This window comes from Equus przewalskii, chromosome 10 (assembly GCF_037783145.1).
Source record: "Equus przewalskii isolate Varuska chromosome 10, EquPr2, whole genome shotgun sequence".
NCBI lineage: Eukaryota > Metazoa > Chordata > Mammalia > Perissodactyla > Equidae > Equus > Equus przewalskii.
Genome location: NC_091840.1, coordinates 36667702 through 36691323, shown reverse-complemented (window position 1 = coordinate 36691323; position 23622 = coordinate 36667702). Strand labels below are relative to the sequence as shown.

Here is a 23622-nt window from a genome sequence, read left to right as displayed (position 1 = left end):
GGATAAATTATTTCAATTTTTAATAAAAGAGACTTGATGGTTCTTTCAGTGACACTCCTGAGCATTATTTTATTGTGTCTATGAGGTTTGTGTGTGGCTCTGGAAATTCCAAGGAAGCAAAATGTGGTTCAGTTATTGGAAATTATTTTCTGAAATTTAGGGCAAACCCCAAATTGATGCAATTTCCTCTGAAGATAGTGCATTCCCATTCACTGGAAGCCTTGAAGCCAAGTTAGACTCCTGTAGCAAATGGAAGGCTGCGATTGCTTCCAGTTATTTTAACGTTCAACAAGGCTTAAACTGTAGGCAGCGAAGCAATCTGTGGACTCTGCAAAAGGCAGCAACCAGTCTTTCACTCTTCAAGCTTTTCAAAATTGGCTATAATTTAATAAGATGAAGCAAGGGGTTTGTGTCCTATGTGGTTCCCATCTCTGATAGAAGGGCTTAAATAGAGTGGAAGGGAATACAGAATGATAATTTGAGAGCCATATATGTAAAGACAGAAAGTGATGTTTGTGGTTAAATCCTACTATAAACCTGATGTGTAGGGTTTAGATAGTTCATCCATCAAATATGTCCTTAAAAGCTTAACTGCACATGAAATTTGTATACTCTAATGAGGATTTCTTCCTGGGGACAGTAGCACATTCTACCTTTGTAGGCTAAATGCTCAAATTTGGAATGTGATAAAGTAGAAAATGTACTGCTTAAACATCTCTAAGAAGGGAAAACCACCTCTTCTAAAAATAGCCAATCCCTCACAGCTTTTAGGTTCTAGAAATGTTTCCTTGTGTTTCATTCAAGCCTTTAGGATGTAATAACTGTTTCTTCCTCAGTGCCTGTTTTAGGCACTGGCAGTACAAAGATAAACCACAGGGGCCAGCCCGGTGGCACAGCAGTTAAATTCACACATTCCGCTTCTCGGTGGCCCGGGGTTCACCGGTTCGGATCCCAGGTGCGCACATGGCACCATTTGGCAAAAGCCATGCTGTGGTAGGCGTCCCACATATAAAGTAGAGGAAGATGGGCATGGATGTTAGCTCAGGGCCAGTCTTCCTCAACAAAAAGAGGAGGATTGGCAGTAGTTAGCTCAGGGCTAATCTTCCTCAAGGAAAAAAAAGCAAAAACCCAGAGGAACTGTGGGCTTGTCAACTTGTCATTTACTCCTAGCAATCCATTCATCACCTCTTGGGCCAAGGCAAGTTTGGAGTAGAGAGCATGGTTTAATGTCAGGGTTCTTTGTGTAGTATGCTATTAATGATTGTATGATATGTATGTTATTCCTGGGAAAGACACTGGTGCCACCAAAATGTAATATGTCTTAGTCCTGCTTTTACAGTAGTTTATTAACAGAATCCCAGGTTGTTGTTGGCATTTTTGCCTACATGCTTTCATTCCTATCTTAACTATAACTCTAAGACCTTCCAAGTAGAGATGCCAACTTTGTTCATTTTAGGAGAATATTTTATTCTACTGTCAATAAAAATGCGTTGGCTTGACTCCATCAAAGTACGTTAGTAACTTAGAATTTATGAAGAATCTTATAGTATTGTGTTCAGAGCTGTGGATTTCTTAGGTTACTAAATGACAGAGTTTAGTAATATTTCCTTTTTTTCTCCCCTTAAAGTTTAAACCATAAATTAGGGGAGGAAAATGTTCTGTATAGAGAAGTGACACTTCTTATTGAAGTTTTAGCAAAAAGTGATCTCTGTTGAAATGTTCTTAGGGCCTACAGAGTGGCAGTTAGAGAGGGGAACTTAGGAAGATTTGGAAGTTAACTGAAAGGCCACCCCTGGAGTCATATTCTTACTGCGCCTTCTGATATGTAAGCTTCCAATGACTGCAGCTGATGTATTTGCCCAAAAAGTTCCTTTGTTTTTGAACTTGCAAGTGCACCCATTTTTATTTCTTTTTAACCCTTTACCCAGCTTACATTTCTAATGGAAACATTTATAATTCACCAGTAAGTTTAATTTGCCGTGGTGATTTCTTTTTAAAAATAACAAAGCAAAACGTGTCAATTTCACAGCTATTTCAAAGCAGCACATCAAAAATCGAGGCTGTGACAAAATTGACTGCTTATTACCTTTTCACTTACAGAAATGATACAGATATTATCAGTGATATACTTGCCTAAAATTCTAGGGCGATTTTTTAAAGTTTTGTATCTGCTTCTCCTGTCAGTTTGTGAAATTGACTTTAGTTTTATTAGTGAGTGGTATGTCTCAAAAACGTAAAATACAGGATTCTGAATGCTGTTCCTCTGTTTCTAAGATTTCCCTAATATTAAATAAATTTCTCTGTGTTGATTAATTATGCTGGTGAATTAAGTATCTCCGATTAGGAGGAAGAATCAGCTTCCATTGTTTTTGTGCTTTTTTTATATGATATATCAAAGTATATATCATATTACAAGCAAAATATATTTAAAGCCTGTATTATTTTAATTGTAAGAATTAAATTTTGGTTTTAAATACATTTTTATAGTTCATATTCTTCTGTATCTTATTTTTAGGGAAAAATAGAATTTAAAAAGTGGATGAGGAAATTAAAGCTTGTATTTTAAGTTATAACTCCCCAGAAATGACTCTCATATTTTTAAATAATAAGTGATCTTGGTATAGCTATATTTATACTTGGTTTATCTCTGGTTTTCATTACCTGGTATAACCTAGTGGATTTTGAGAAAGATCTTTGGACACCAGTAGAAAACTGAAATCATCTACATTCTAACCGTATACCTATGAATGATAACAGCACTGTGATAATAAAGAATAGAAACCCTATTAAGAACCATTGGTCCAAATTTTTTCAGTATCTTAACTGAGTCTTTAATTATTTATGAGATACATTAGTACCTATTTTCTCTAACCAAAAAATAATAATAATAAAAAATTCTGTCAGTAACACCATTCTCAGAGTAGTGCAATATAAACTAAACTTTAAATCCCATCTTTTGAAATTTTTAATAATAGAGTTGGTATTTATTCAGATCCCTTTGAATTTTAATAAATAACAATAAATGTTCATTGGTACAGCGAGATGGATGATTTCAAGAAAAGACCAACTACTCACAGATTTTTTTCTGTGAGCCTCACGTTGTTTGTTGGAGATAGTATGGGGAGATGCTGCTTTAAGATGCGCCCTTAGCCAGGATGCTTTGCAAATAAGTAGATACCTTTTCAAAAATTTTCATCAAAGTTCCTTCAAATTAATGCCTCCATGTACTCTTGAGCAAGACCACATAGTATCTAATGTATGCTTCAAGTGCCTAGTTGACCAAAGGGTTGTGCATCCTACATGAATGCAGGATGCAGGATTTAGATGCAGGATTCTTCATAATACTTCATTGGTACTGGTGATATTTTTTTCCTGGTTGATCACCGTGTGACACATTTTATCTCTAAAGAGCCACTGTTTTAACATGCCTCTCCTCAGGAACCACCAGCCCCTATTTCTTATTCTGTTGTATGCTTGGCTACGAGCCATAGCGGGAAAAAGTCCTGAGAGCACTACTTTGGCCAACTGAAGGATCTGGTACTAGGAGACATACACTAAAATGAGCAAATGAAGATGATGCTGGTAGACTGTCTCAGTGTGATTTTTATTTATTTCCATATCACTGGCCTTCCATATGGAAACCAATACATCGTTTCCAAAGGGACATTTGGTAAGGTTTAAACTGTGGTTAAATAATGTCAAGCCAGTGAGGGAAAAGTCTATAAAAGATGCTTGTAGTTTTATATGCTGTGCGTCATGTGGTTTTCAGCTCAGCATTCTTATTTATTTGACTGTGTTCTTTCTTTCAGGAGAAAACTTTGCAGAATTCAGATCTGCAGGAAGTGATGATGGTTTCACCGACTTTAAAACCGCCGATAGTGTATCACCACTAGAGCCACCAACGAAAGACAAAACGTTTCCAGCAGCCTTCCCCTCAGGAGCTCTCCAACAGAAACAGCAAACACACGTGAAAAACCCTCTGAACTTAGCAGACCTAGATATGTTTTCCTCAGTTAGTTATAGCAGCGAGAAACCGTTGTCTTTTTCACCTGCATTTAGTGCGTCCAAATCTGTTTCCACACGACCACAGCCGGCAGGGTCTGCTGCAGCCACGACAGTACTGGCGTCAACTAAAGCTTCGAGTTTAGCTGATGATTTTGGAGAATTCAACCTTTTTGGGGAATATTCTAGTCCAGTGTCTGTTGGGGAGCAGGATGACTTTGCAGATTTTATGGCTTTCAATAATAGCTCTATTTCATGTGAGCAAAAGGCAGATGACAAATATGACGCCCTTAAAGAGGAAGCTGGTCCTGTTCCTCTAACCAGCAGCTCAAGCAGCACAGTGAAGAGTGGACAAAACTCAGCTGTTGCGTCTACCAAATATGATGTCTTCAAACAACTTTCTCTGGAAGGATCTGGACTAGGTGTTGAAGAACTGAAAGATAGCACTCCTTCAGGAAAAAGTGACGATGATTTTGCTGACTTCCACTCCAGTAAATTTTCTTCCATGAGCTCAGATAAATCCCTGGGAGAGAAAGCAGTGGCTTTCAGACACACCAAAGAAGACTCTGCTTCGGTGAAATCCTTGGATCTCCCTTCCATTGGTGGCAGCAGCGTTGGCAAGGAGGACTCTGAAGATGCACTCTCTGTTCAGTTTGACATGAAACTGGCTGATGTGGGAGGAGATCTTAAGCATGTCATGTCTGATAGCTCTTTGGATTTACCAACAGTTAGTGGCCAGCATCCTCCTGCTGCAGGTGAGGAATTGGTGAGATTGCTCTGGTGATGTAGATTTCAAAGGTGGTTCTCTGGGTATCAGTTTACAGAGGAGTAAGGCTCTGGCTCTTAACCTTTATGAATTTCTAATAGTTAACCTCTTCGTTGCCAGTCTCCCTAAAGCAGTGTTAAATTTGATTCTGTGGATACCTGGATATATGGATACCATGAATACTATGAAACTTAGATTAGAGAGCTGAAATATTTTTACTTTTGAAATCTAACACCAAGCTGGTGTTGGAGGCACGTAAAAATCCACTGCTAAAGGAACCCCACATTGCCAGAAATTTTATGAAGACTTTTGCAGTGTCAGTACTGTTCCTCCATTTCTGTGAGTGAGGTCAACGTTTCCCTCTCCTTTTTCTTCTCTTGGGTGTATTTGGCAGTAGCCAGTATAGTATTTTGTTTGGATTACAGAGACTGACTCTTATTAGGCCAAGAAGGTGAAAAGTCTAGCCAGTTTTACTGCAGTTTGCCACGTCCCTGCAAGAGAAGAGGGAAAGAGCTTGTACATGCATGTCCTGTATCCAGGGTTTGGCAAGGAGCAGGGCATGAGTTGTTGGTGGAATCAGGTACGCTTTTCAGTGTTAACTCTCTTACCAGAAGTATTAAATTGTAGGAAATCTGTAAATGGTAGAATAAGGTAGTTACTAACTTTCTCGTAAAATGTTTGAAAACATGTTATGAGGGGGCCCTCTTTAAATTCCGTATGGATTTATATGTAGCAGTTTATTCTCTAGTCCAACTTCCTATCATAAAAACTAGATTCCTAAGTGTCCTAGTTTTTATTTTGTTTTGTCCTTTGATACGTACATAGAAAGATAAACCTATTTTGTGGCCTTTAATAAGAAATATCTCAGTATTACTGTATTACTCTAGAAAATGTGTTATGTATATGAAGGGTTTGTTGTTGTCTTCTAACTAGAGAGGGACACATAAGACACTTCCAAGTTTACAGATTCAGGCAGAAATTGTAAAGTGGTACGGCTTTTGTGTATATCAAGTTGGTAAGTCCGAAAACAAATTTGCATTCATCCTTTGGCTATTGAAATGTTGGAGGTCTTCTTAAACAGGGTGCTGAATCAGGAGCTAGTTCTCGGAGTCTGTCCGTGTCCCCGTTGCCACTTGCTGAGGCGTTCTCCAAGTGCAGTGGGCTGTCTGCAGAGCTCCGCATGCCCCTGGCTACTTCCTTTTTTTGTACTTTTCCTCAGATGTTTTCCTATTTTTTTGCTGCTGTTTGTTTGATAGAGTCATTTTGTTTCTCCTTTTTGTATGAGCTGCTTGAGCCAGAGCAGTTGGTTGCAATGTGCTCCGTTTTCTGAACAACAATATTTGATTTTTATTTAAAAATCTCATAACATGTATACTAGCCTTTTGGACTCTGAAGTTACTAATTAGAAACTATTTTTCTGAAAGTGAATCTATATTCTTTCACAGTGCCAAGCTAGATGTCTTTATGAGATGAGTCTAATCCAGGTTTGGGGTGTCTTTCTTTTCCGTGTTATTTGGGGAGGGGAGGCTGGGTTTTGACCGAGCTTGTTCTGATTGACCTGTTAAGATAATCCTGTGTGCTCGTCTTCTTTTATGTATTTTTGGAACACTCGCAGCTTGGAATCTCATGTTCAAGCCGAGTCTCTTCAGTTTGAGGATGTGCTTAACAGCAGGTTGTGTCCTCCTGTGGGTCTGTCAACCTGTGGGAAAGGAGCAGTATCCCTTTAGAGCGGTTGGTAAAGGGGGTTGCCGTCTGACTCGTGAGCTCCACTGTTGGGCAAACCTGTGGCAGAAATGCATTGTCGAGGATAAATGGCAGGGACTGCTCAATGCAGTGTGGTTTTCCTTTATCCTCATGGTGACCACAGTATCTCTTGCTCTCTTAGTTTGAGGGTTAAAGGTACTTCTTGTTGGAGAAGTAAGAAATGAGCTGACGAAGAGAGAAGAAAACCTGGTAGACTGCTGTCTCTGGACCTTAATCTTGTTTAGAAACCCTAACTTAACTCTGAAGGGGATACTGTCTCTTTTAACTCTTGCTATAATTATTTGTATGGAAGGTAGATAATACTAATAACGTTGCCTGATTTCTCTGCATATTATTACATTTAACCCTTTGAGCCCTTGCTGCGTATAATTTCAACTAGGCCGCTTTTGTCCCCTCACTAAATTTAGTCTAGCCGGCACAGAAGCATCTTGATGTGCACTCATTGAGATCATCTGGTTTTGTTGGCAGCAAGAGCTTGCCCTCATTTGTGACACTCTCAAAGGGTTAGCACGACTTCTGTAGCTACCTGCCTACCTGTAAAGTAGCTCTTCTTGACATTGAAAATCTTTGTATTTTAATCAGCGCCTTATTATTATTTTCTTTTGGCTGCTTTTCTGATGTCTTTTTTTCAATTTAGACATTTTCTGTGTGAATGTGCCTTTTCGAACTTGCTTTGGTATATTCCTCTGCAAATACTGATCTGCATGCTTATTCTGATGACTTCTTTTCCAGCTCTTCTGTACCACTCTCTTTTGTGATCTGTAAGTCCTATGTTAATAAATAATTCTTTGGCATATTTTGAAAGTGTGGGGATGTGTGTAATTTGTGCTTTTTCATGGTTAGACCAAAGAAACACTTGGTCCCTGTCAACTTTCAAGCAGTTAGTGTCTCCTGTGATGAGAGAGTTTTTCCCTTTTGTTTATTTCGTTTTCTCAAACGCCTTTTTCCTAAGAAATTACTGGTACATTTTAGCCTCTTCCCCTTATAATTCCATTGGTATAATTTTTTAACATGGTACTAGATTAAAATATAAATGTTTAAAAAAGTAAGTGTAAACCTTACACTACTTTATGTAATAGAAAATTTACTCCTTTCTTGGTGAAGAAACTGAGTGGAATTATTTTATTTTTTTTTTGAGGAAGATTAGCCCTGAGCTAATATCTGCCGACAATCCTCCTCTTTTTGCTGAGGAAGCCTGGCCCTGACCTAACATCCGTGCCCATCTTCCTCTACTTTATATGTGGGACGCCTGCCACAGCATGGCTTGATGAGCATGGCCATGTGTGCACCTGGGATCCGAACCGGTGAACCCCGGGCCGCCGAAGCGGAACGTGGGAACTTAACCGCTGCACCACCGGGCTGGCCCGCCTGAGTAGATTTTATTGCTCAGTAAACATCGCAGAGTCTGTCTCCACTAGGAGTTACACAGTGAAGTGAGGGGAAGACCTAAGAGTTGAGTCTTGGAAAAAGAGGGACCTCTGTTAATAACTAGATATCTATAAACTTAACTTAAAATAAGTCATCAAATGGTATTGAGATGGACTTCTGAGCACAGTACTGTAAACTGAATTTAAATTGATAATCTCTGTAATGGAAAGCGTTCAGTGTTAGTACCAGGAAGTCTTCAGGATTGATTTGATTTGAGTTTGCAGTTGGGCACTCCATCCTCTAAATGTAGAGCATGTTATCTGTCCAGCTTCAGAATGTATTATGAAGCCACCCTTGGTCTTTTTTCACTTAGTCCTTAGAGCAAGTTCTTAAAACAACTTTAGGGGATATCTCAGACAAAGTAAACTTTAAGCCATTTTCATTTTTAAGAAAACAATTCTAAAAAGACCCACAAAAGTTAGCAACAAGAGTAGGCCAAATTTGGAAAATATTTTTTCCATTTTAGAGTATAATAATAGCAAAAAGCCTTGGGAATACTATTGTTTTTCAGATCAGAAACCCAAGACCAATAAAAACCTTGGAAAAAAGGGTTGTTTCCATGGTTTAATTTTTTTCTTATATTTTGAGGCTTTAGTTGTTTGTTCTTTTTTAAAATTTGAGGCAGAAAGGAAATTAAACCATTGGGGATGAGGATTTTGAATAGGATTACTGAGAAATCATGGTATCTGAAGTATGACATTTGAGAAAGAAAAAAGTTGCATATTGTAGTTTAGATTAACTCCAAGAAAAGCAAGGTCTGCCATTCAAAATACCATGTTTTCCAGAGCATTCTGCTTTAGAAAGTTGAGTAACACTTGGTTTCAAAAACCTTATGTAAATATATTACATTTTAATTATGATGTGTGCTGCTGACTAATTTGGAAGAAGATCTTGGTGTAGCCTGCATCTAGTGCTAATACCAGCTGCCCTTTATTTGGGATTTTCTAGTGCCATGTAGAAGACCTGTCTTATCGTGGCTTTGGCTAAGGGGTTCCTTTGTCAATGGGAGAATCTGATGCTACGTTGTCCCTCTAGGACTGCATTATTTTAACTCCTTCATGCATTTATCTGAGCAGGCTGCAGAAAATGTGTGTAATGTGTAAAATAACTGTGTGTAAAACATAATCACATTCACAAATTGAGCAATTAATGTTTCCATAGTAACATTACTTTTTAGGAAATTTTAAGAGTAGTATAAACTTGCAATAAAGACTTGAAGAACTCTATGCTATATGTTCAAACAAACAAAAAATATCATGTTTTGTTTACCCCGATGCCAAGTAAAATAAGATATGGTTAGGTCTTAACTTTTATTTATTTATTTATTTATTTTTGAGGAAGATTAGCCCTGAGCTAACATCTGCTGCCGATCCTCCTCTTTTTGGCTGAGGAAGACTGGCCCTGAGCTAACATCTGTGCCCATCTTCCTCTACTTTATATGGGGGATGCCTGCCACAGCATGGCTTGACAAGGTCCGCACCTGGGATCGAAACCAGCAAACCCGGGGCCGCCAAAGTGGAACGTGCAAACTTAACCACTGCATCACTAGGCTGGCCCCATGATCTTAACTTTATACATCAGTGCCTGAGAAATTAGACAAATGTATTTATATTCTACAATCACTCTATTGTTCACATTAAAATCCCTGCTGATTTTTAAAAGTAGCAAAGGAACCTGAAGGGGACCCCGGCAATATCAAAGAAGCTGGGCTGAATCGCAAAATAGCACAAAGAATCAAATTATTTTATTTTTAAAGAGCTGCTTCTGGCCTCCTTTTTCCATCAGTTGAATACTTTTGATAAGTTGGTTGTTCTGGAAAATGTTGGCCCAATAGCTTTGAAAGTACGATAGGATCATATGCATAGGAGGGTCACCTGGGTTCTGCCCTCTCCCTTGCATGGCCAAAGGGCCCCAATTGTAATGCCGTCTGTACTCATTTGATGTTTTTTTTTATGAGATTTTCTTTTTTTTAAGATTTTATTTTTTTCCTTTTTCTTCCCAAAGCCCCCTGGTACATAGTTGTACATCTTTAGTTGTGGATCCTTCTAGTTGTGGCATGTGGGACGCCGCATCAGCATGGCCTGATGAGTGGTGCCATGTCCATGCCCAGGATCTGAACCAGCGAAACCCTGGGCCACCAAAGGGGAGCGCGTGAACTTAACCACTCAGCCACGAGGCTGGCCCCCTTGATGAGATTTTTAGTGATGACCACGAACAGTCCCACTGTGACTCCTGACACCATTCCCCAGCCTTCCAGCCTCCTGTGATTTAAAATATCCACAGGATTGCCACTTTTCTTTATTGAACTTAAAGCACTGACACAGAAACAGAAACCTGAAGGTGCTTGCACGTAGCGTGGATATTATTTAAACCCCAGTTTTATATGAGTCAGTGCAAATGAAGAATGGGAGGTTTCTATACAGATTAGAAAACACTGGAAGACAATTACACAGCAACATTTTATAGCCTGTCATACTTACACCGTGATCACTTTCATTCCTGTTTTCTTCCCCAACGCCTGTGAGCATGTTTGAGACTTACAGGACACAGTCAGACCAGGTTTTATAGTTAATAGAGAATGTGAATATGACTGATCTCAGAAGGTAGAATAGGGCCAGGGGTGGAAAGAAGTTGAAATGTATAAATATTTCATGGTTTCCTTTGGTAAATGAAGTTTGGATTAAATCAGTATTGGGAATTAAAAGATATTTCTTCCCTAGTCCACTGAACAGTTTTATTGCTATGTGAAACACTAAGGGCATAGTGGAATTTGTACATGTATCTCCTTTCTTCTTTTTCTGAACCCCTTTCTCAAAAGCCAGTAACTCTTAATCACTTGGGCATATGCTTACAGCTTTAGAAAGTGTCCATGGGAATCCCTATGGCCTACTGTGTCCTGTAGTGGCAGCTCACATTCTTTGTTCCAAGAAGTACCTTGTTTTTGTGTACAACATCCGTTCAGAAGGGATTTGAATAGAGGTTATGGAAAAGACTGATAGGGTTACTTGCCAGCATAAGCAAGAAATCCATGTCTTGATTTGAGATCAACGTTGGAAAGCAGATTGTGTAGTTTATTCCTTTGGCCTTTGTATAGGACATTCCTGGTTGCAAACAAATACATGTATTAAAGCACACAATTTGGTGTATTATCTGTGTGCAATTGCAGTTCAGCCTAGCACAGCCTAAGAGCTCTCCAATAGAACTGAAAATACAGTAGCGATTCTCTATTCATTTTATTGCATCTATTCTGTTTTCTTTTTCCTTTCTCTCTTGCAATTTTCAGAATTCAGCTATCAAATTGAAAACCCATCTATAGTAACTTCAGTGATTGCAAAATAAAATGTGGGTTATTCCATATTATTTTTCCAGACAGGGCTTCCATCACTTATGTTGTAAGTCTTACAGAATCTTTAATATTTTTAAGATCATCATACAATAATACATAAAATTTGACTGCTTAGAAAATGTGGAACCGTTAACGTGGGAAATGAGGAATTTTCTTGGTTTAACATACCCTCAGTGAATTGATTTATCACACATTTTTTTTTTAGAAAATGGTTTAATATTCACCATGCCAGGAAATGCTGCTCTACTTTTATATTGTTTGTAAGTGCTAAGGTTTAGGACTACAGTGTCCTCACAGTCCTTATGTAATATCAGTTTCACTACTTCCTTATGTGTTCAAATGAATTGCACTTTACTAAGTTATTTTTTTACATTATACTAGCCAATAAATAAGCAAAAGTAAAATTTAAAAATCAACCTTGAGGCTTGATTTTAGTATATCCTGTAGAATTTACTCTTCATTATTTTTTTTAAGTATAAAATATTTCATTTTAAGTCTTTCATGTGGGTTTTTAGTCTTTCATTTGGTCATTTCTGTAAGTTGCTCCAGAAGGCGCAGTATTAGGCTTATCATTTTTAATGAGAAGATTTGTTGAAGACTTGTAGTGTTAGAAAACTACTTACAAGCTCTTCAGCTAGGGTAATCCCTTATTCTTATCACGCCTTTTACCTGATTATATTGTAGTCATTTCTGTTTTTTTTTAAAAAAAAAAACTTATTTTTTTCTTGTTGCATAATTACACATAAGGGTCTTTTTTTAATTACCATAGCAACTTGGTTGTGATGTTTGAACTACAGCTTTTCATTAAATGTATCTTTGGTGTCCAGGAAAATTGCTCCCCTTTTAGTAGATGAGATTCTGGGAGCAGTTCACAGTATAGCTGCCCCAAAGAGCTTTCTGGTGGAGTCTAGTAATAGAACTGTCTGTATGGCGAGAGCTTCTTCTGAATGCGCCCCTTGAAGGCTAGGCTTGTGTTTACCTGCATCATCCTGATTGGGTTTCACTTCATTTGAGTCAGGGCACCTTCTGATCCCTTAAAGTAGGGAAAGCAAACCACTGCAGCCAGAAACTAAGAAAGCATTTGCCTCCAGTCTGGTTTTATTCATTCTAAACTACGCATTTTTCACCTGAATTTTTTTTTCCTCCTGTTTAATAAGCTGGATTTGAAGGGGGTACCATTTGCCCTACAGAACTTAAAAATATACTGTTGTTCTGTGAAAGTTATCTACTTTTTGCTAGTTGGCCTTTTTATACCAATCGAGGGTTTTCCATTTTTACTATTAATTTGGTACCCTTTTCCTCATAGGGTTGAAATAGAGAGAGATTTGGGATACCCTGTGTATGGAAATGGCAGGAGTCCCTTAACTCTCATAAATTATGCAGTATTGCTGTGAAAGAAAGAATGACCCAGTGTTGGTTTACCCACTGACTTAGTTATGAAAATCTGGATCACAAAACTTTTGAGCATTTTCCTTGTAAATCATGTTTGTGGTTGTCCAAGATGGAGTCTTGCATTTGGCCTTCTTGCCTCTTCTACAATGAGTAAAATGAAACTAAACACGTCAGCCAGCCTGAATGGACAGCACTGCTGAAAAGGTGGCTTCTTCACGCCAGCGTTATTCATCCTCAGCTGGTTTTGCTTTTTGAAAATGGGCAAGAAATGTTCCATAAGAAGACCACTAAAATGACGAGTTGACTTTTCATTTTTACTTGGAAATTATTCCATTTTAGGCCCTAAAACACCGACTAAATATCCAATTGAAGCTGGTGGCAGATATGCTGTACAAATAATTGCTGTTGTGTGTTGCTCACCAGGCACCAAGCCGGGCCCTTTACGCATGCACAGTATCAGTTAATCATCACAGCCCAGCCCTCCCAAGCACGTGGTCTCCTTCATTTTACTGATAAGCAAACCTAGGTGAAGAAATGTGAAGTAACTTCTCTGGTGTCACACAAGTAGTAGGTGGCAGAGCTGGGACTTGAACCTGGGCTGTCTAAATCAAAAACCTAGATTCTTTCTGCTCTTTTATGCCACCTCTTGAATTACTGAAACATATATTAAGAATGTAAAGTCTTCTGCCCAAACATTTCTTTTTTTCTTCTTTCTTTTTTTATTTTTTTTTTAATGAGGGGTTGATACATAGTTGAAGGCAAAACAGGAGCCCAAAAGGACCCAGACTTTTGATTCTGTTTTTTAGGGGCTAAAATAGGTTAGATTGATTTTTCTTTCCTCATACTCCATCACAGCAATATGACATCCTTATTGACCAAAATAACGACTAGGTAAGTAACTGCTTAATTAAAATCTCATATTTGGCCTTGCCTGAGGCAGAAACTCCTTATGACTGATTAAATGTTAGGTGACATTATTTTTACTTACTTTTGAGAAACTGTCAATTTTTAGTTAGTCATGTACATTTCATATGACAATGTTTTAAAGGAACATTTTCCAATAAAGTTAAGATGAAAGAGACATGTTTTAGGCAGAGAATATTGTAAGTACATTTTAAAGTTTATAAGTGAACAGACAATTTATTAAATGACCCTATTCTTAAACAGTGTATACATTGGTAGGTGAATCTCCTATGTTTTTTTAGTAATTTTTATATCCAAAGAAAATGGCTCTTTGTAACTAAATATAAATGCCAACTCAAGGCTAATGTGGGTTTTTAAAGATCAGATTTTACAGCCCAACTCCTTTAATTTTAGTACAAGCTCTAAAGTTAGTTAACTTCAACCATAGCATAAAACTAATCAAGTATGCTAGACATTTTGCTTCAGACTTTAGGGCATTTAGCCTAAATCGTGAGCTTGCCTCTAATTGTGGGGTCTTATTTCCCTTTCAGATATAGAGGACTTAAAATATGCTGCTTTTGGAACCTACAGTAGCAATTTTTCAGTGAGCACACTTACGAGCTGTGACTGGTCAGACAGGGACGATGCATCTCAGGGCAGAAAACTCTCTCCATTTGTCCTCTCAGCAGGAAGTGGATCCTCCCCGGCGGCCTCAGTTCTTCCAAAGAAAGAGCCTTCATTTGGCAGTTCCGAAAACATCACCATGACATCTCTCTGCAAAGTCCCAACCTTCGCAAGTGAAGATGCCCTTCCGGAGACTGCCTTCCCAGCTTTTGCCAGTTTTAAAGATGTCATTCCTCAGACCAGTGAGCAAAAGGAATATGAAAGTGGGGACTACAAAGATTTCACAAGACAGGACCTGCCCACAGCTGAACGGAGCCAGGAGGCTACGTGTCCAAGCCCAGCTTCCAGCGGTGCTTCTCATGACACCCCCAAAGAATGTTCAGATGACTTTGGAGAGTTTCAGAGCGAAAAGCCTAAAATCAGCAAATTTGACTTTTTAGTGGCCAATTCCCAAAGCAAAATGAAATCCAGTGAAGAAATGATCAGAAGTGAGCTGGCAACCTTTGACCTTTCTGTTCAAGGTGAGTCGATTTCACCACAGATTTTGCTGTTGTGGTTTCTTCTACAGAGGTGTTAGGTGTTCTTTCTTAGAATAAAAAGTTGGTCCCTGGTTTAGCAGGAAATACAGTTTCTGCTGTTTGAAATCAGAGTCTATTACAGATAGCTATAAAAAAGGTTTCCCTGAGACTGACCCGAAGTCAAACCAGTATCCCTCAGATAGCTGCTTTTTGGGCTAAAAATAAGCATAGTGCAGAGTCCGAGGTTCATTAGCTCGTTTGGTTAGAGGTGTGCTGTGGTAAAGAGCAGAGAAATGGATTTGATCCACTAGTGGGCAAGTTGGCTCTGCTCTTGTCCCTGGTTACTGACTGTATCTTTTCATCCAGAGGCTGCGGTGTGGTAGCTGTGGGTCTGAATCCAGTCTGCAGACCTGTTTTGATCGACCCATACAGAAAGTTTTTTAATGGGTGAAGCAATTGCCAGTACATAAAAATGATGAGATTTTACAATCTGGGTCTCTGGATCTTCTTGAAAAGTCATACTAGCTGGCAATACTGTGCTGTCTCCCCACCCTTGACAGTCAGCTGGAGCTACATAGCAGTGCCCTCTCTAATAGACGGGGTGTGCTGTCCCCAGTGCCACAGTCCCCACCGCCCCCCATTTCCAACTGTCCTACTTCACTCTTTGCTCTCTGAAGGCATTTGAGTTCACCCCTTTTGCTTTAATCCCTCCTTGACAGAAGGGCCCATTGATTTCCCTTAGATGGAGAGAGTATGTCAGAGCTTGTTGCAAATCCATAACGAATGCCTGGAAAAGCAACACAACTCTTATGCACTCATATTTAGAAAGACACTTTAGTCCTCCAGGCTCCAAGGCTCCAATGATTCTGCACTTAGATTTGTGGAAGAATTGTAATGATCAGAGAAGAATAATGGAGAAAAGTAAAGGCAGGGAAACCAAGCCAGAGAGCAGTTGAAAGGATTCAGCATGTAGCTTGCCAGACAGAATGAGCGAGGACTGAGTTTCTGAATGCCTCATGACATGAGCATCTCAAGAACAGGGCCGTGTTAGCAAGGACGAGCCTCTGCTTGAACTAAACTGAGTAATCAGAACCTTTGACTGTGCCATCCACTTCTCCTAGGGTCTCACAAGAGGAGTTTGAGCCTTGGTGATAAAGAAATAAGCCGTTCTTCTCCTTCTCCGGCTTTGGAGCAGCCCTTCAGAGACCGTTCCAACACTCTGAGTGAGAAGCCCGCTCTGCCTGTCATCCGTGACAAGTACAAAGATCTGACAGGAGAGGTGGAGGTGAGCCGGATAGTTCTCCACAGTGTGGGAGTCGGGGGCGGGGCAGGAAAAGGAGCAGCGGAGCACTGAGGGCCCAGGAAAAAACGCTTTCAGCTTTCCCATGGGGAAGCGGCGGGCCGCACGTCACACGGCCCCAGACATAGAATATGTAATTAAAGTGAAAGATTGGTGACGTTAGCCCTGTATGAAAATAACTCCCAGGTGTGGCATCCACTGAAAGTGGTCAGTGACCCTAAAACTGAAGTCATTCATGGGACTTCACAGGGAGGGCAGTGTTTAAGGGAATTCCTTCTGAGCACTTAGACTTTCTCCTCTTAGTGAATGTTAAAACATCAAAAGAGAAAAGGAAAAATGTCCTGGATCTTCTGTGTGTGTTTGCTGCATGCGTCTTAGTCCATGCTGTCTTCCTCCTACAGCCAGCACGCTTAACTCTTCTTGTTGTACATGTGCGCATGGACACACAAACGGCATCGTCACTGTGGAGTGGAGGGTGCCTTTGAAGTGTTTACACTATTACTGGAACAAATGAGGCAAGCTTTACAGAGGGAAGCTGCTACAAAACATTTCCCTCAGAGTCACAAGTCGTATGCTCAGAAGTTACATTTGTTAGTAATTTGTTAGTAATTTTAAATAGTCAGTAGTGGGTTCAAAAGATAAACTGCTTGAACTAGAGTGATTTTAACAAAAAGAAGGCCTTCCAGTGCTCTTTGATTGACAGAAGCTTGCCGGTTTAACACAGTTCTTTTTATAAAATTCACAGGAGAATGAGAGATATGCATATGAATGGCAGAGATGCCTGGGGAGTGCCCTGGATGTGAGTATGTCACTTTTGTGGTGTTCACACGTATGGAAGTGCTGTCTCGTGCCATTCTGCCTTCTCCTGGGTTCATTGGAAGGGACGGAGGCACCCTGAGGAGAGCCCTCCCTCGATGGCCCTGTGCAAAGTGAAGCTTTCTGGGAAGTCTCCCTCCTCAGAGGCTTCTTTCACTTTCATGATAGCAGACGCTGGCTCATTTGTCAGTTGTGCCCTGATCCGTCACTGTGTTTAAGAAACAACAAAACGATATCCTTAACTCTGCCTAAATTAAAATAATATTTAAGCTAAAGAACTTCTGCCTTTTCTCTTCCAAAGAAATGGAGGATTGTTTCTTCAAGGTTAAAATTAAATTCTCCAATTTCTTTCAGCACAGTCATATACACACATGAGTCAGTTATGCTTTTTCACACCTCCTGGCTTTTCCATTGCATTTTCTGCTAGTAGTAAATTGATTTGCAATGACTTTTCTTGATTATGTAAGGTGATGTGATTTCATTTCTTGTAGGTCATTAAGAAGGCAAATGATACCTTAAATGGAATCAGTAGTAGTTCTGTGTGCACGGAAGTAATTCAGTCAGCGCAAGGCATGGAATATTTATTAGGTGTGTTCTTTTAATTTTTCTTATTCAAAATCATGACAGTTTGCAATTTCACTTTTCCCTTATGTTAAGTAGTTCAATCTAGATCTCTCAGGCTAAATATGACTTCACTAAGTAGCATCTGCATTTGTAGATAAGACACCTAAGTCGTGGGCAGTAACAGCTATTTGACATGGGTCTCTGTGGCCAAGTTTCCCAGTCCTTGTTAGACACATTATAGCAACAACGTAAAATTACATCTGTGTTACAGGTTCACCAAAGAGTCCGGACTAGGTGAGGCATTAAAATGAAATCATTGGGGAGAAAAAGGAAAAAAAATAAAATCTTTAAAAAAAAAAAATGAAATCATTGGGTCTGCAGTCAACAGGCTCTGTTGTCTTCCTCTCTACCCCATCTGTGACGTCACAGATTCCTTACCTCCCTGGCCACCTTCAGCTGTTAAACATCCCAGTCCAATTTGAAACCTCAGTCTCTGCAGTTCAGGATTCCTCTCCTCCTCAAGCCTGGTCTTGACCCGTGGCCAGAGCCACTTGGACTGCACCCTAACCTTTTTCAGATCTTTACTCAAATGTCACCTTCTCAGTGAGGCCTTCCCTGAGCTCCCTTGCTCAAAACTATCCCCTCTCCCCACGCTGGCACTTCCTGTCCCTTTCCTGCTTGGTTTTCTCCCTCACCCTGTCGCCTCTGATGTTGGATGCATTTTACGTACTGTTCTTGTCTGTCATCCGCCTCCCTCCGCTGGAATGAGCCTCCAGGAAGGGAGGCATTTGGGTCAGTTTAGTTCCCTGCTGTGTCTCTGACACCTAGACTAGTGCCTGGCAAATAGTAGGCACTCAGAAATATTTGCTAGATGAGTGGATACTGAGGGGAGGTGGTCTCTCCTCCCTCCTGCCCCCTCACTCTAGTTCCGCTTTCCTGCTCAGACTAGTGCAGTCCAGCTGCATAAACAGGTGTTCACCAGGTCATGGCTTGCCTGTCTTTCCTTGTAGCAGGTTTCCTAGTGTCTGTGAAAGATTATCTTAGAAGCCCCCTCACTTGGCTCAGGGTGGGCAATAATTCCTGCCCTTCCTCTGGGAAAGGAAGGAGAAGCCATGGTGCTGTATACAAGGCTGATGATGTACCCCTCTGAAGAACCCCTGGAATTCTCCCAGCCTTAGAGAGAGGCTGGGCAAGGATTGGGGATGTGTCTCTCCTTGGAATGTGGAGATCCTTGGCCCCTATCATCCTTGCTTGAAGTTCAGCCATAATTCAGAGACCACAGAAGAAGAACTGTTCTGTTTCCTGTTAAGTGTATAAAACATACATGAAGGGGGGCTGGCCCTGTGGCCGAGTGGTTAAGTTCACGCGCTCCGCTGCAGGCGGCCCAGTGTTTCGTTGGTTCGAGTCCTGGGCGCGGACATGGCACTGCTCATCAGACCACGCTGAGGCAGCGTCCCACATGCCACAACTAGAAGAACCCACAACGAAGAATACACAACTATGTATCGGGGGGGCTTTGGGGAGAAAAAGGAAAAAATAAAAATCTTTAAATAAAAAAAAAAAAAAAAACATACATGAAGCCACAGAAAAAATGTAAATCCTTGGGCATTCAGAGGAGTGAGATATTTCTTAATTACTTAGTGATGATATTGACATTCAGCTTCCTTTAAACTTTTAATATTCCCATTTTCAGCAAGTTTAGTGCTATTTCCCAAATTCAAACAGATGGACTCATAAAGAATCCAGAAAAAAAAGAAAAAGCTAATATGTTCATAATGCCTACTGTTCTACGAGTACTGTTTTAACCTTTTACAGTGTTAACCCATTTAATCCCCTCAACCATCCTTTGAGGAGATATTATTATCCCAATTTTAAAGATGAGGAAACTGAGGCACGGAGAAGTTATGTGACTTGCTGAAGGTTACACAGTAAATGTTACTAGTACTCAAAGTTACTAGTAAATGGCAGATCTGGGATTTGAACCCAGGCAGTGTGGCTCTAGAGTCTATGCTCTTACCAGTAAGTTATGCTGCAGTGTTGAGAGGTGGATTGGTCCCAAGGAATGGTGAGTTCACCTCAGTCCAGATATAATCCTGTTTCCAACTAAGATACCAGCGAGCAATAATGCTGCCTTGTCTTGCTCAGCTCTTTCTTCCACTTCCAGTGCCTAACTCTGCTCTCTCACCCGGGCAGGTGTTGTTGAGGTGTACAGGGTAACGAAACGTGTGGAGCTGGGGATCAAAGCCACTGCGGTCTGCAGTGAGAAGCTCCAGCAGCTGCTCAAGGACATCGATAAAGTGTGGAATAACCTAATCGGCTTCATGTCACTTGCCACACTCACGGTAAGCCTATTAGACAAGTCAGCAGTGCTTTCCTTTCCAGAAACCTGAGCTGGAAAGCAGAGTGTGTGTCCCTGTGATGGCGCTAGGCGGATGCAGGTGCCTTCTGTATCAGGTCATGTTAAAGCAAGGAGGTAACGTTTGTGTCATTAGTTGAATAGTACCAGGTTGGCTTCTGGATACCTCCTGGGCCCGTTGTACCTAAATAAAATAAGAGTGTAGCATAACATTCACTCTGTCTACATCCTTCTTAATTCACATACATATAGGCACGTTTTGCAAAGCTTTGGTTTGAGTTCCTCCCTTTGCACTTCTAGTTACTTATGTCCCCATATGTGTCCTTCTAAAAAACTGTCTCGTGCATCTTGTTGCTATCCTGTGGTTTGGTTAGCCTTTTTTACTTTTTTAGGTTTTTGGATTATTTTCATTTTTTTTCCTGTTAAGAATAGTTCTACTCTGGGGGCTGGCCCCGTGGTCGAGTGGTTAAGTTCGCGCGCTCCGCTGCAGGCGGCCCAGTGTTTCGTTGGTTCGAATCCTGGGCGCGGACATGGCACTGCTCATCAAACCACGCTGAGGCAGCGTCCCACATGTCACAACTAGACGGACCCACAATGAAGAATATACAACTATGTACTGGGGGCTTTGGGGAGAAAAAGGAAAAAAATAAAATCTTTAAAAAAAAAAATAAAAAAAAAAAAAGAATAGTTCTACTCTGAATATCTTTAAACAAATGACTCTTTCCCCTTTTAAGGATATAGTTCTTCCAAGTCGACTTAAGAGGTCCAAGTCTGTGGCCTCTGGGTGCGTGTATGCATGTCCAGCTGTGGTTCCATTTATTACATGGCTTGCCAGAGAGCTCGGGCTAGTGGACAGTGCTACTAGCAATGTATAAGTAGACTTTTCTTCACATTGTGTTCTCGCTTTTTCTGTCAATTTCTTAATTTAACAGTTGTGTAAATGATTCCCTAAAGATGTTTTTTACATTTCTTTCATTTCTTGAGAGGTTAACCAGTGTTCCAAATGATAATTTACTATTTTTATTTCCTTTATGTGTAAACTGATCATCTATCTCTTGACCATTTAACCACTGATTCAATGAAATATGGTTGTTGACATACGTATTTCATATTTGTAATAGATTTATACACACACACGTACTTGTAAGCTTATGTCAGTTATTTTTTTCTTTTGTTTCTTCCCTCTTTTTTTTTTTTTTTTTTACATTTCATTGGGCAGAACTATTTTATTTTTATATATTCATACCTATTCAGTTTGTCTCTGATAATATCCTTTATTTCACAATAGTCAGAAATTTATCTTCCTTCCACAGCTGGAATAAATATGCTATTCCATTTTCTTTCCTTTTCTTCCTTACATTTAATTCTATGACTCAACAGGATTGCAGCCATGTGGTGGGAAGCAGTTCATATTGCACTGTACAGATAGCGAGGTAGATACCCAGCTATCCCAACAACATATCTTAAACATCAAATCTTCTCACTATTGTCATGTTGGTTTGTAATATTAAGTTCTTAAAGAATTTAAATTATTTCTAAAATCTCTATTTTGTTCCCTTGGACTGTCTTTCAATTTATGACCTAAACTCATAGAGTTTGGGTAGTTATTTTTTAAGAATACTCTTCTGACCAATACAATAAGAAATGACGTGTAAATATTTGAAAAGAAGAGATAAAATTAATTTTATTTGGTGATGTGAAATATTTCTAGAAATCTGGATTCATGAGGTTAAATTCAGTAAGTTTGGCAAAAATTCACAGCATTCTTACATATTAGCAATAGTTAAAAAATATAAGAAAAATGGAAACCTTATTTTATTAATGTATTAAATCATTTAGGCCCTGTTGCTTCTGACCAGATAGCTAGGGTTACTGGTTCATTTTTCTATCCCCTATCAATCTGTTCTGCACACCGCTACCAGACAGTTCTTTCTAAAATGCAGATCTGATCACGTCACTTAAATCCGCTTGGCAATCCTGCACTAGGCTCTCTGGTCTTCAGGATCAAGTTTAAACTCCTTAACTCAGTGTGTAAGGACTTTTCTATCACTTGGACTGACCTTGCCTCTTTCTCTGTTAGACTGCTTTTCCCTCTGGACTCTGCATCATTTCCCCCAGAGGTCATTCCAAGAGCCCTGCAGTCTGAGTCAGATGCCCTTCCTTTGTGTGTCCATAGCACATTTCTGTCTGTCATAGCACTTACCACGCTTGTTGATAATTGTGTGTTCACTTGTTTCTTGCCCACTAGCTTGTGAGCTCCTTAAAAGCAGGACTGTGTCCTTTCTTTCGTTATGTTCTAACACAGTGTTTGGTGGGACTTTTTACTTTTTGTTTTATACTTTTTTGAACCTTACAGTTTTTTTCAAACTAGATACGCATTTTTGTACCTCATAATTTTAATAACTGATTTAAATTTTTTAGATAAATGGATAAGGAAAATAAGGGAAAAATGAAAGTAGGGAAGATAAGAGAAAACCAGGAATGAAATTGTGACACAAATGTGTACTTTTTTTTTTTTTTTTGAGGAAGATTAGCCCTGAGCTAACTGCTGCCAATCCTCCTCTTTTTGCTGAGGAAGACTGGCCCTGAGCTAACACTGTGCCCATCTTCCTGTAGTTTATATGTGGGATGCCTACCACAGCATGGCTTGCCACACGGTGCCATGTCTGTACCCAGGATCCATACCAGCGAACCCCAGGCCACCGAAGAAGAACGTGTAAGCTTAACTACTGCACCACCGGGCCAGCCCCAATGTGCACTTTTAAAATGCTTGCATTTGCTAGTGGTGAGCTGGACAGTTGACATTACCCTTCCCGGGAACTGATGTAAAGAAGACCTGATCAGGTCCACGACTGACTGTTCACAACCTCACAGTAAACCCGCTACTCAGGATAAGTGCAATTATTTCTGGTACTAATATCAGAAAGAAATTTCTTTTGTGGGGTCTCATAAAGAGAAAAGTAATAAAACCTACAGTATCTTCAAAAATATCCTTTCAGTAAATAAAGCAACAGATTTCATTGAGTAGTTTCTTATGAAATCTCTCCATATAGACCTAATGGCATAGCTCCAAGTACAAATTAGTGAAGGTCATTCTGTGTGTGGAAAAAATAGACTAAATGGTAAACTAGGAAAAAGTGTGGCACTGCATACTGATCATGGACTCATGTCTTTGCTCTGTAAAGAAAACATAGAAATCAATGAGAAATATACCAACATCCCAGTAAAAATCTGAGCAAAAACATGAAGTGATTCGTAGAAGAGTAGGCATAGCTTATCAGTAAACATTAATTCAAGTTAAAACAAGACTTCATTTTTCACTCCTAATAAGCCCAGTTTTTGTGTGGTTTGTTTATTTGAATCCTAATAGCGTTGATGTGCTAAAATGTGGACTATTCCTTAGGGAATCTATTAGGAAATATGAATTGGTACCACCCTATGGAAGAGGTGTTTGGCAGTGTGTTTTCCCCCTGCCTGTGAGCTCCTTTAGGACAAGGAGCAAGACCACATTTTGTTGATCTTTTGTTCTCAATGTGAGCCCAGCGCCGGCCACTGTGTAAATACCCGGTAAAAGCTGAATGAATTAAAGGATTTACAAACATTCAGAGTGCTTGACTCAGTAATCCCACTTCTAGGAAAACTTCCTAAAGCAACAGTTCTAAATACAAACTCACAAAAAGAAGCAAGTCAAATGCACAAGTTGTTCCTTGTAAAAGTGAAAAATTGGAAATAACCCAGAAGTCCAAGCCTAGAGGATTAGCTAAATAAATTGTGTGAATCTTCATAGGGTGTTTTATGCAGCCATTTTTTAAAGGAGCACAAAGTTTGAAATAACACAGAACT

General features: G+C 39.7%; 1 protein-coding gene across 30 annotated transcripts in view; it reads left to right on the top strand.

The window, feature by feature from the left end:
• Positions 1-23622, top strand: part of SYNRG (synergin gamma) — an 84478-nt gene that overhangs the window by 48011 nt on the left and 12845 nt on the right. For 12 of the 30 annotated variants that reach the window (XR_011523468.1, XM_070562458.1, XM_070562456.1 and 9 more), the window contains 6 exons: positions 3810-4757; positions 14153-14746; positions 15865-16028; positions 16789-16842; positions 17351-17447; positions 19617-19765. Coding sequence is in view for 29 of the 30 variants with exons in the window: in XM_070562458.1 (XP_070418559.1) it covers positions 3810-4757; positions 14153-14746; positions 15865-16028; positions 16789-16842; positions 17351-17447; positions 19617-19765 (2006 nt within the window). In the remaining variant the exon portion in view is untranslated. The remainder of the gene's footprint in view (positions 1-3809; positions 4758-14152; positions 14747-15864; positions 16029-16788; positions 16843-17350; positions 17448-19616; positions 19766-23622) is intronic. The other 18 variants (XM_070562464.1, XM_070562460.1, XM_070562454.1 and 15 more) reach the window with 2 other exon arrangements.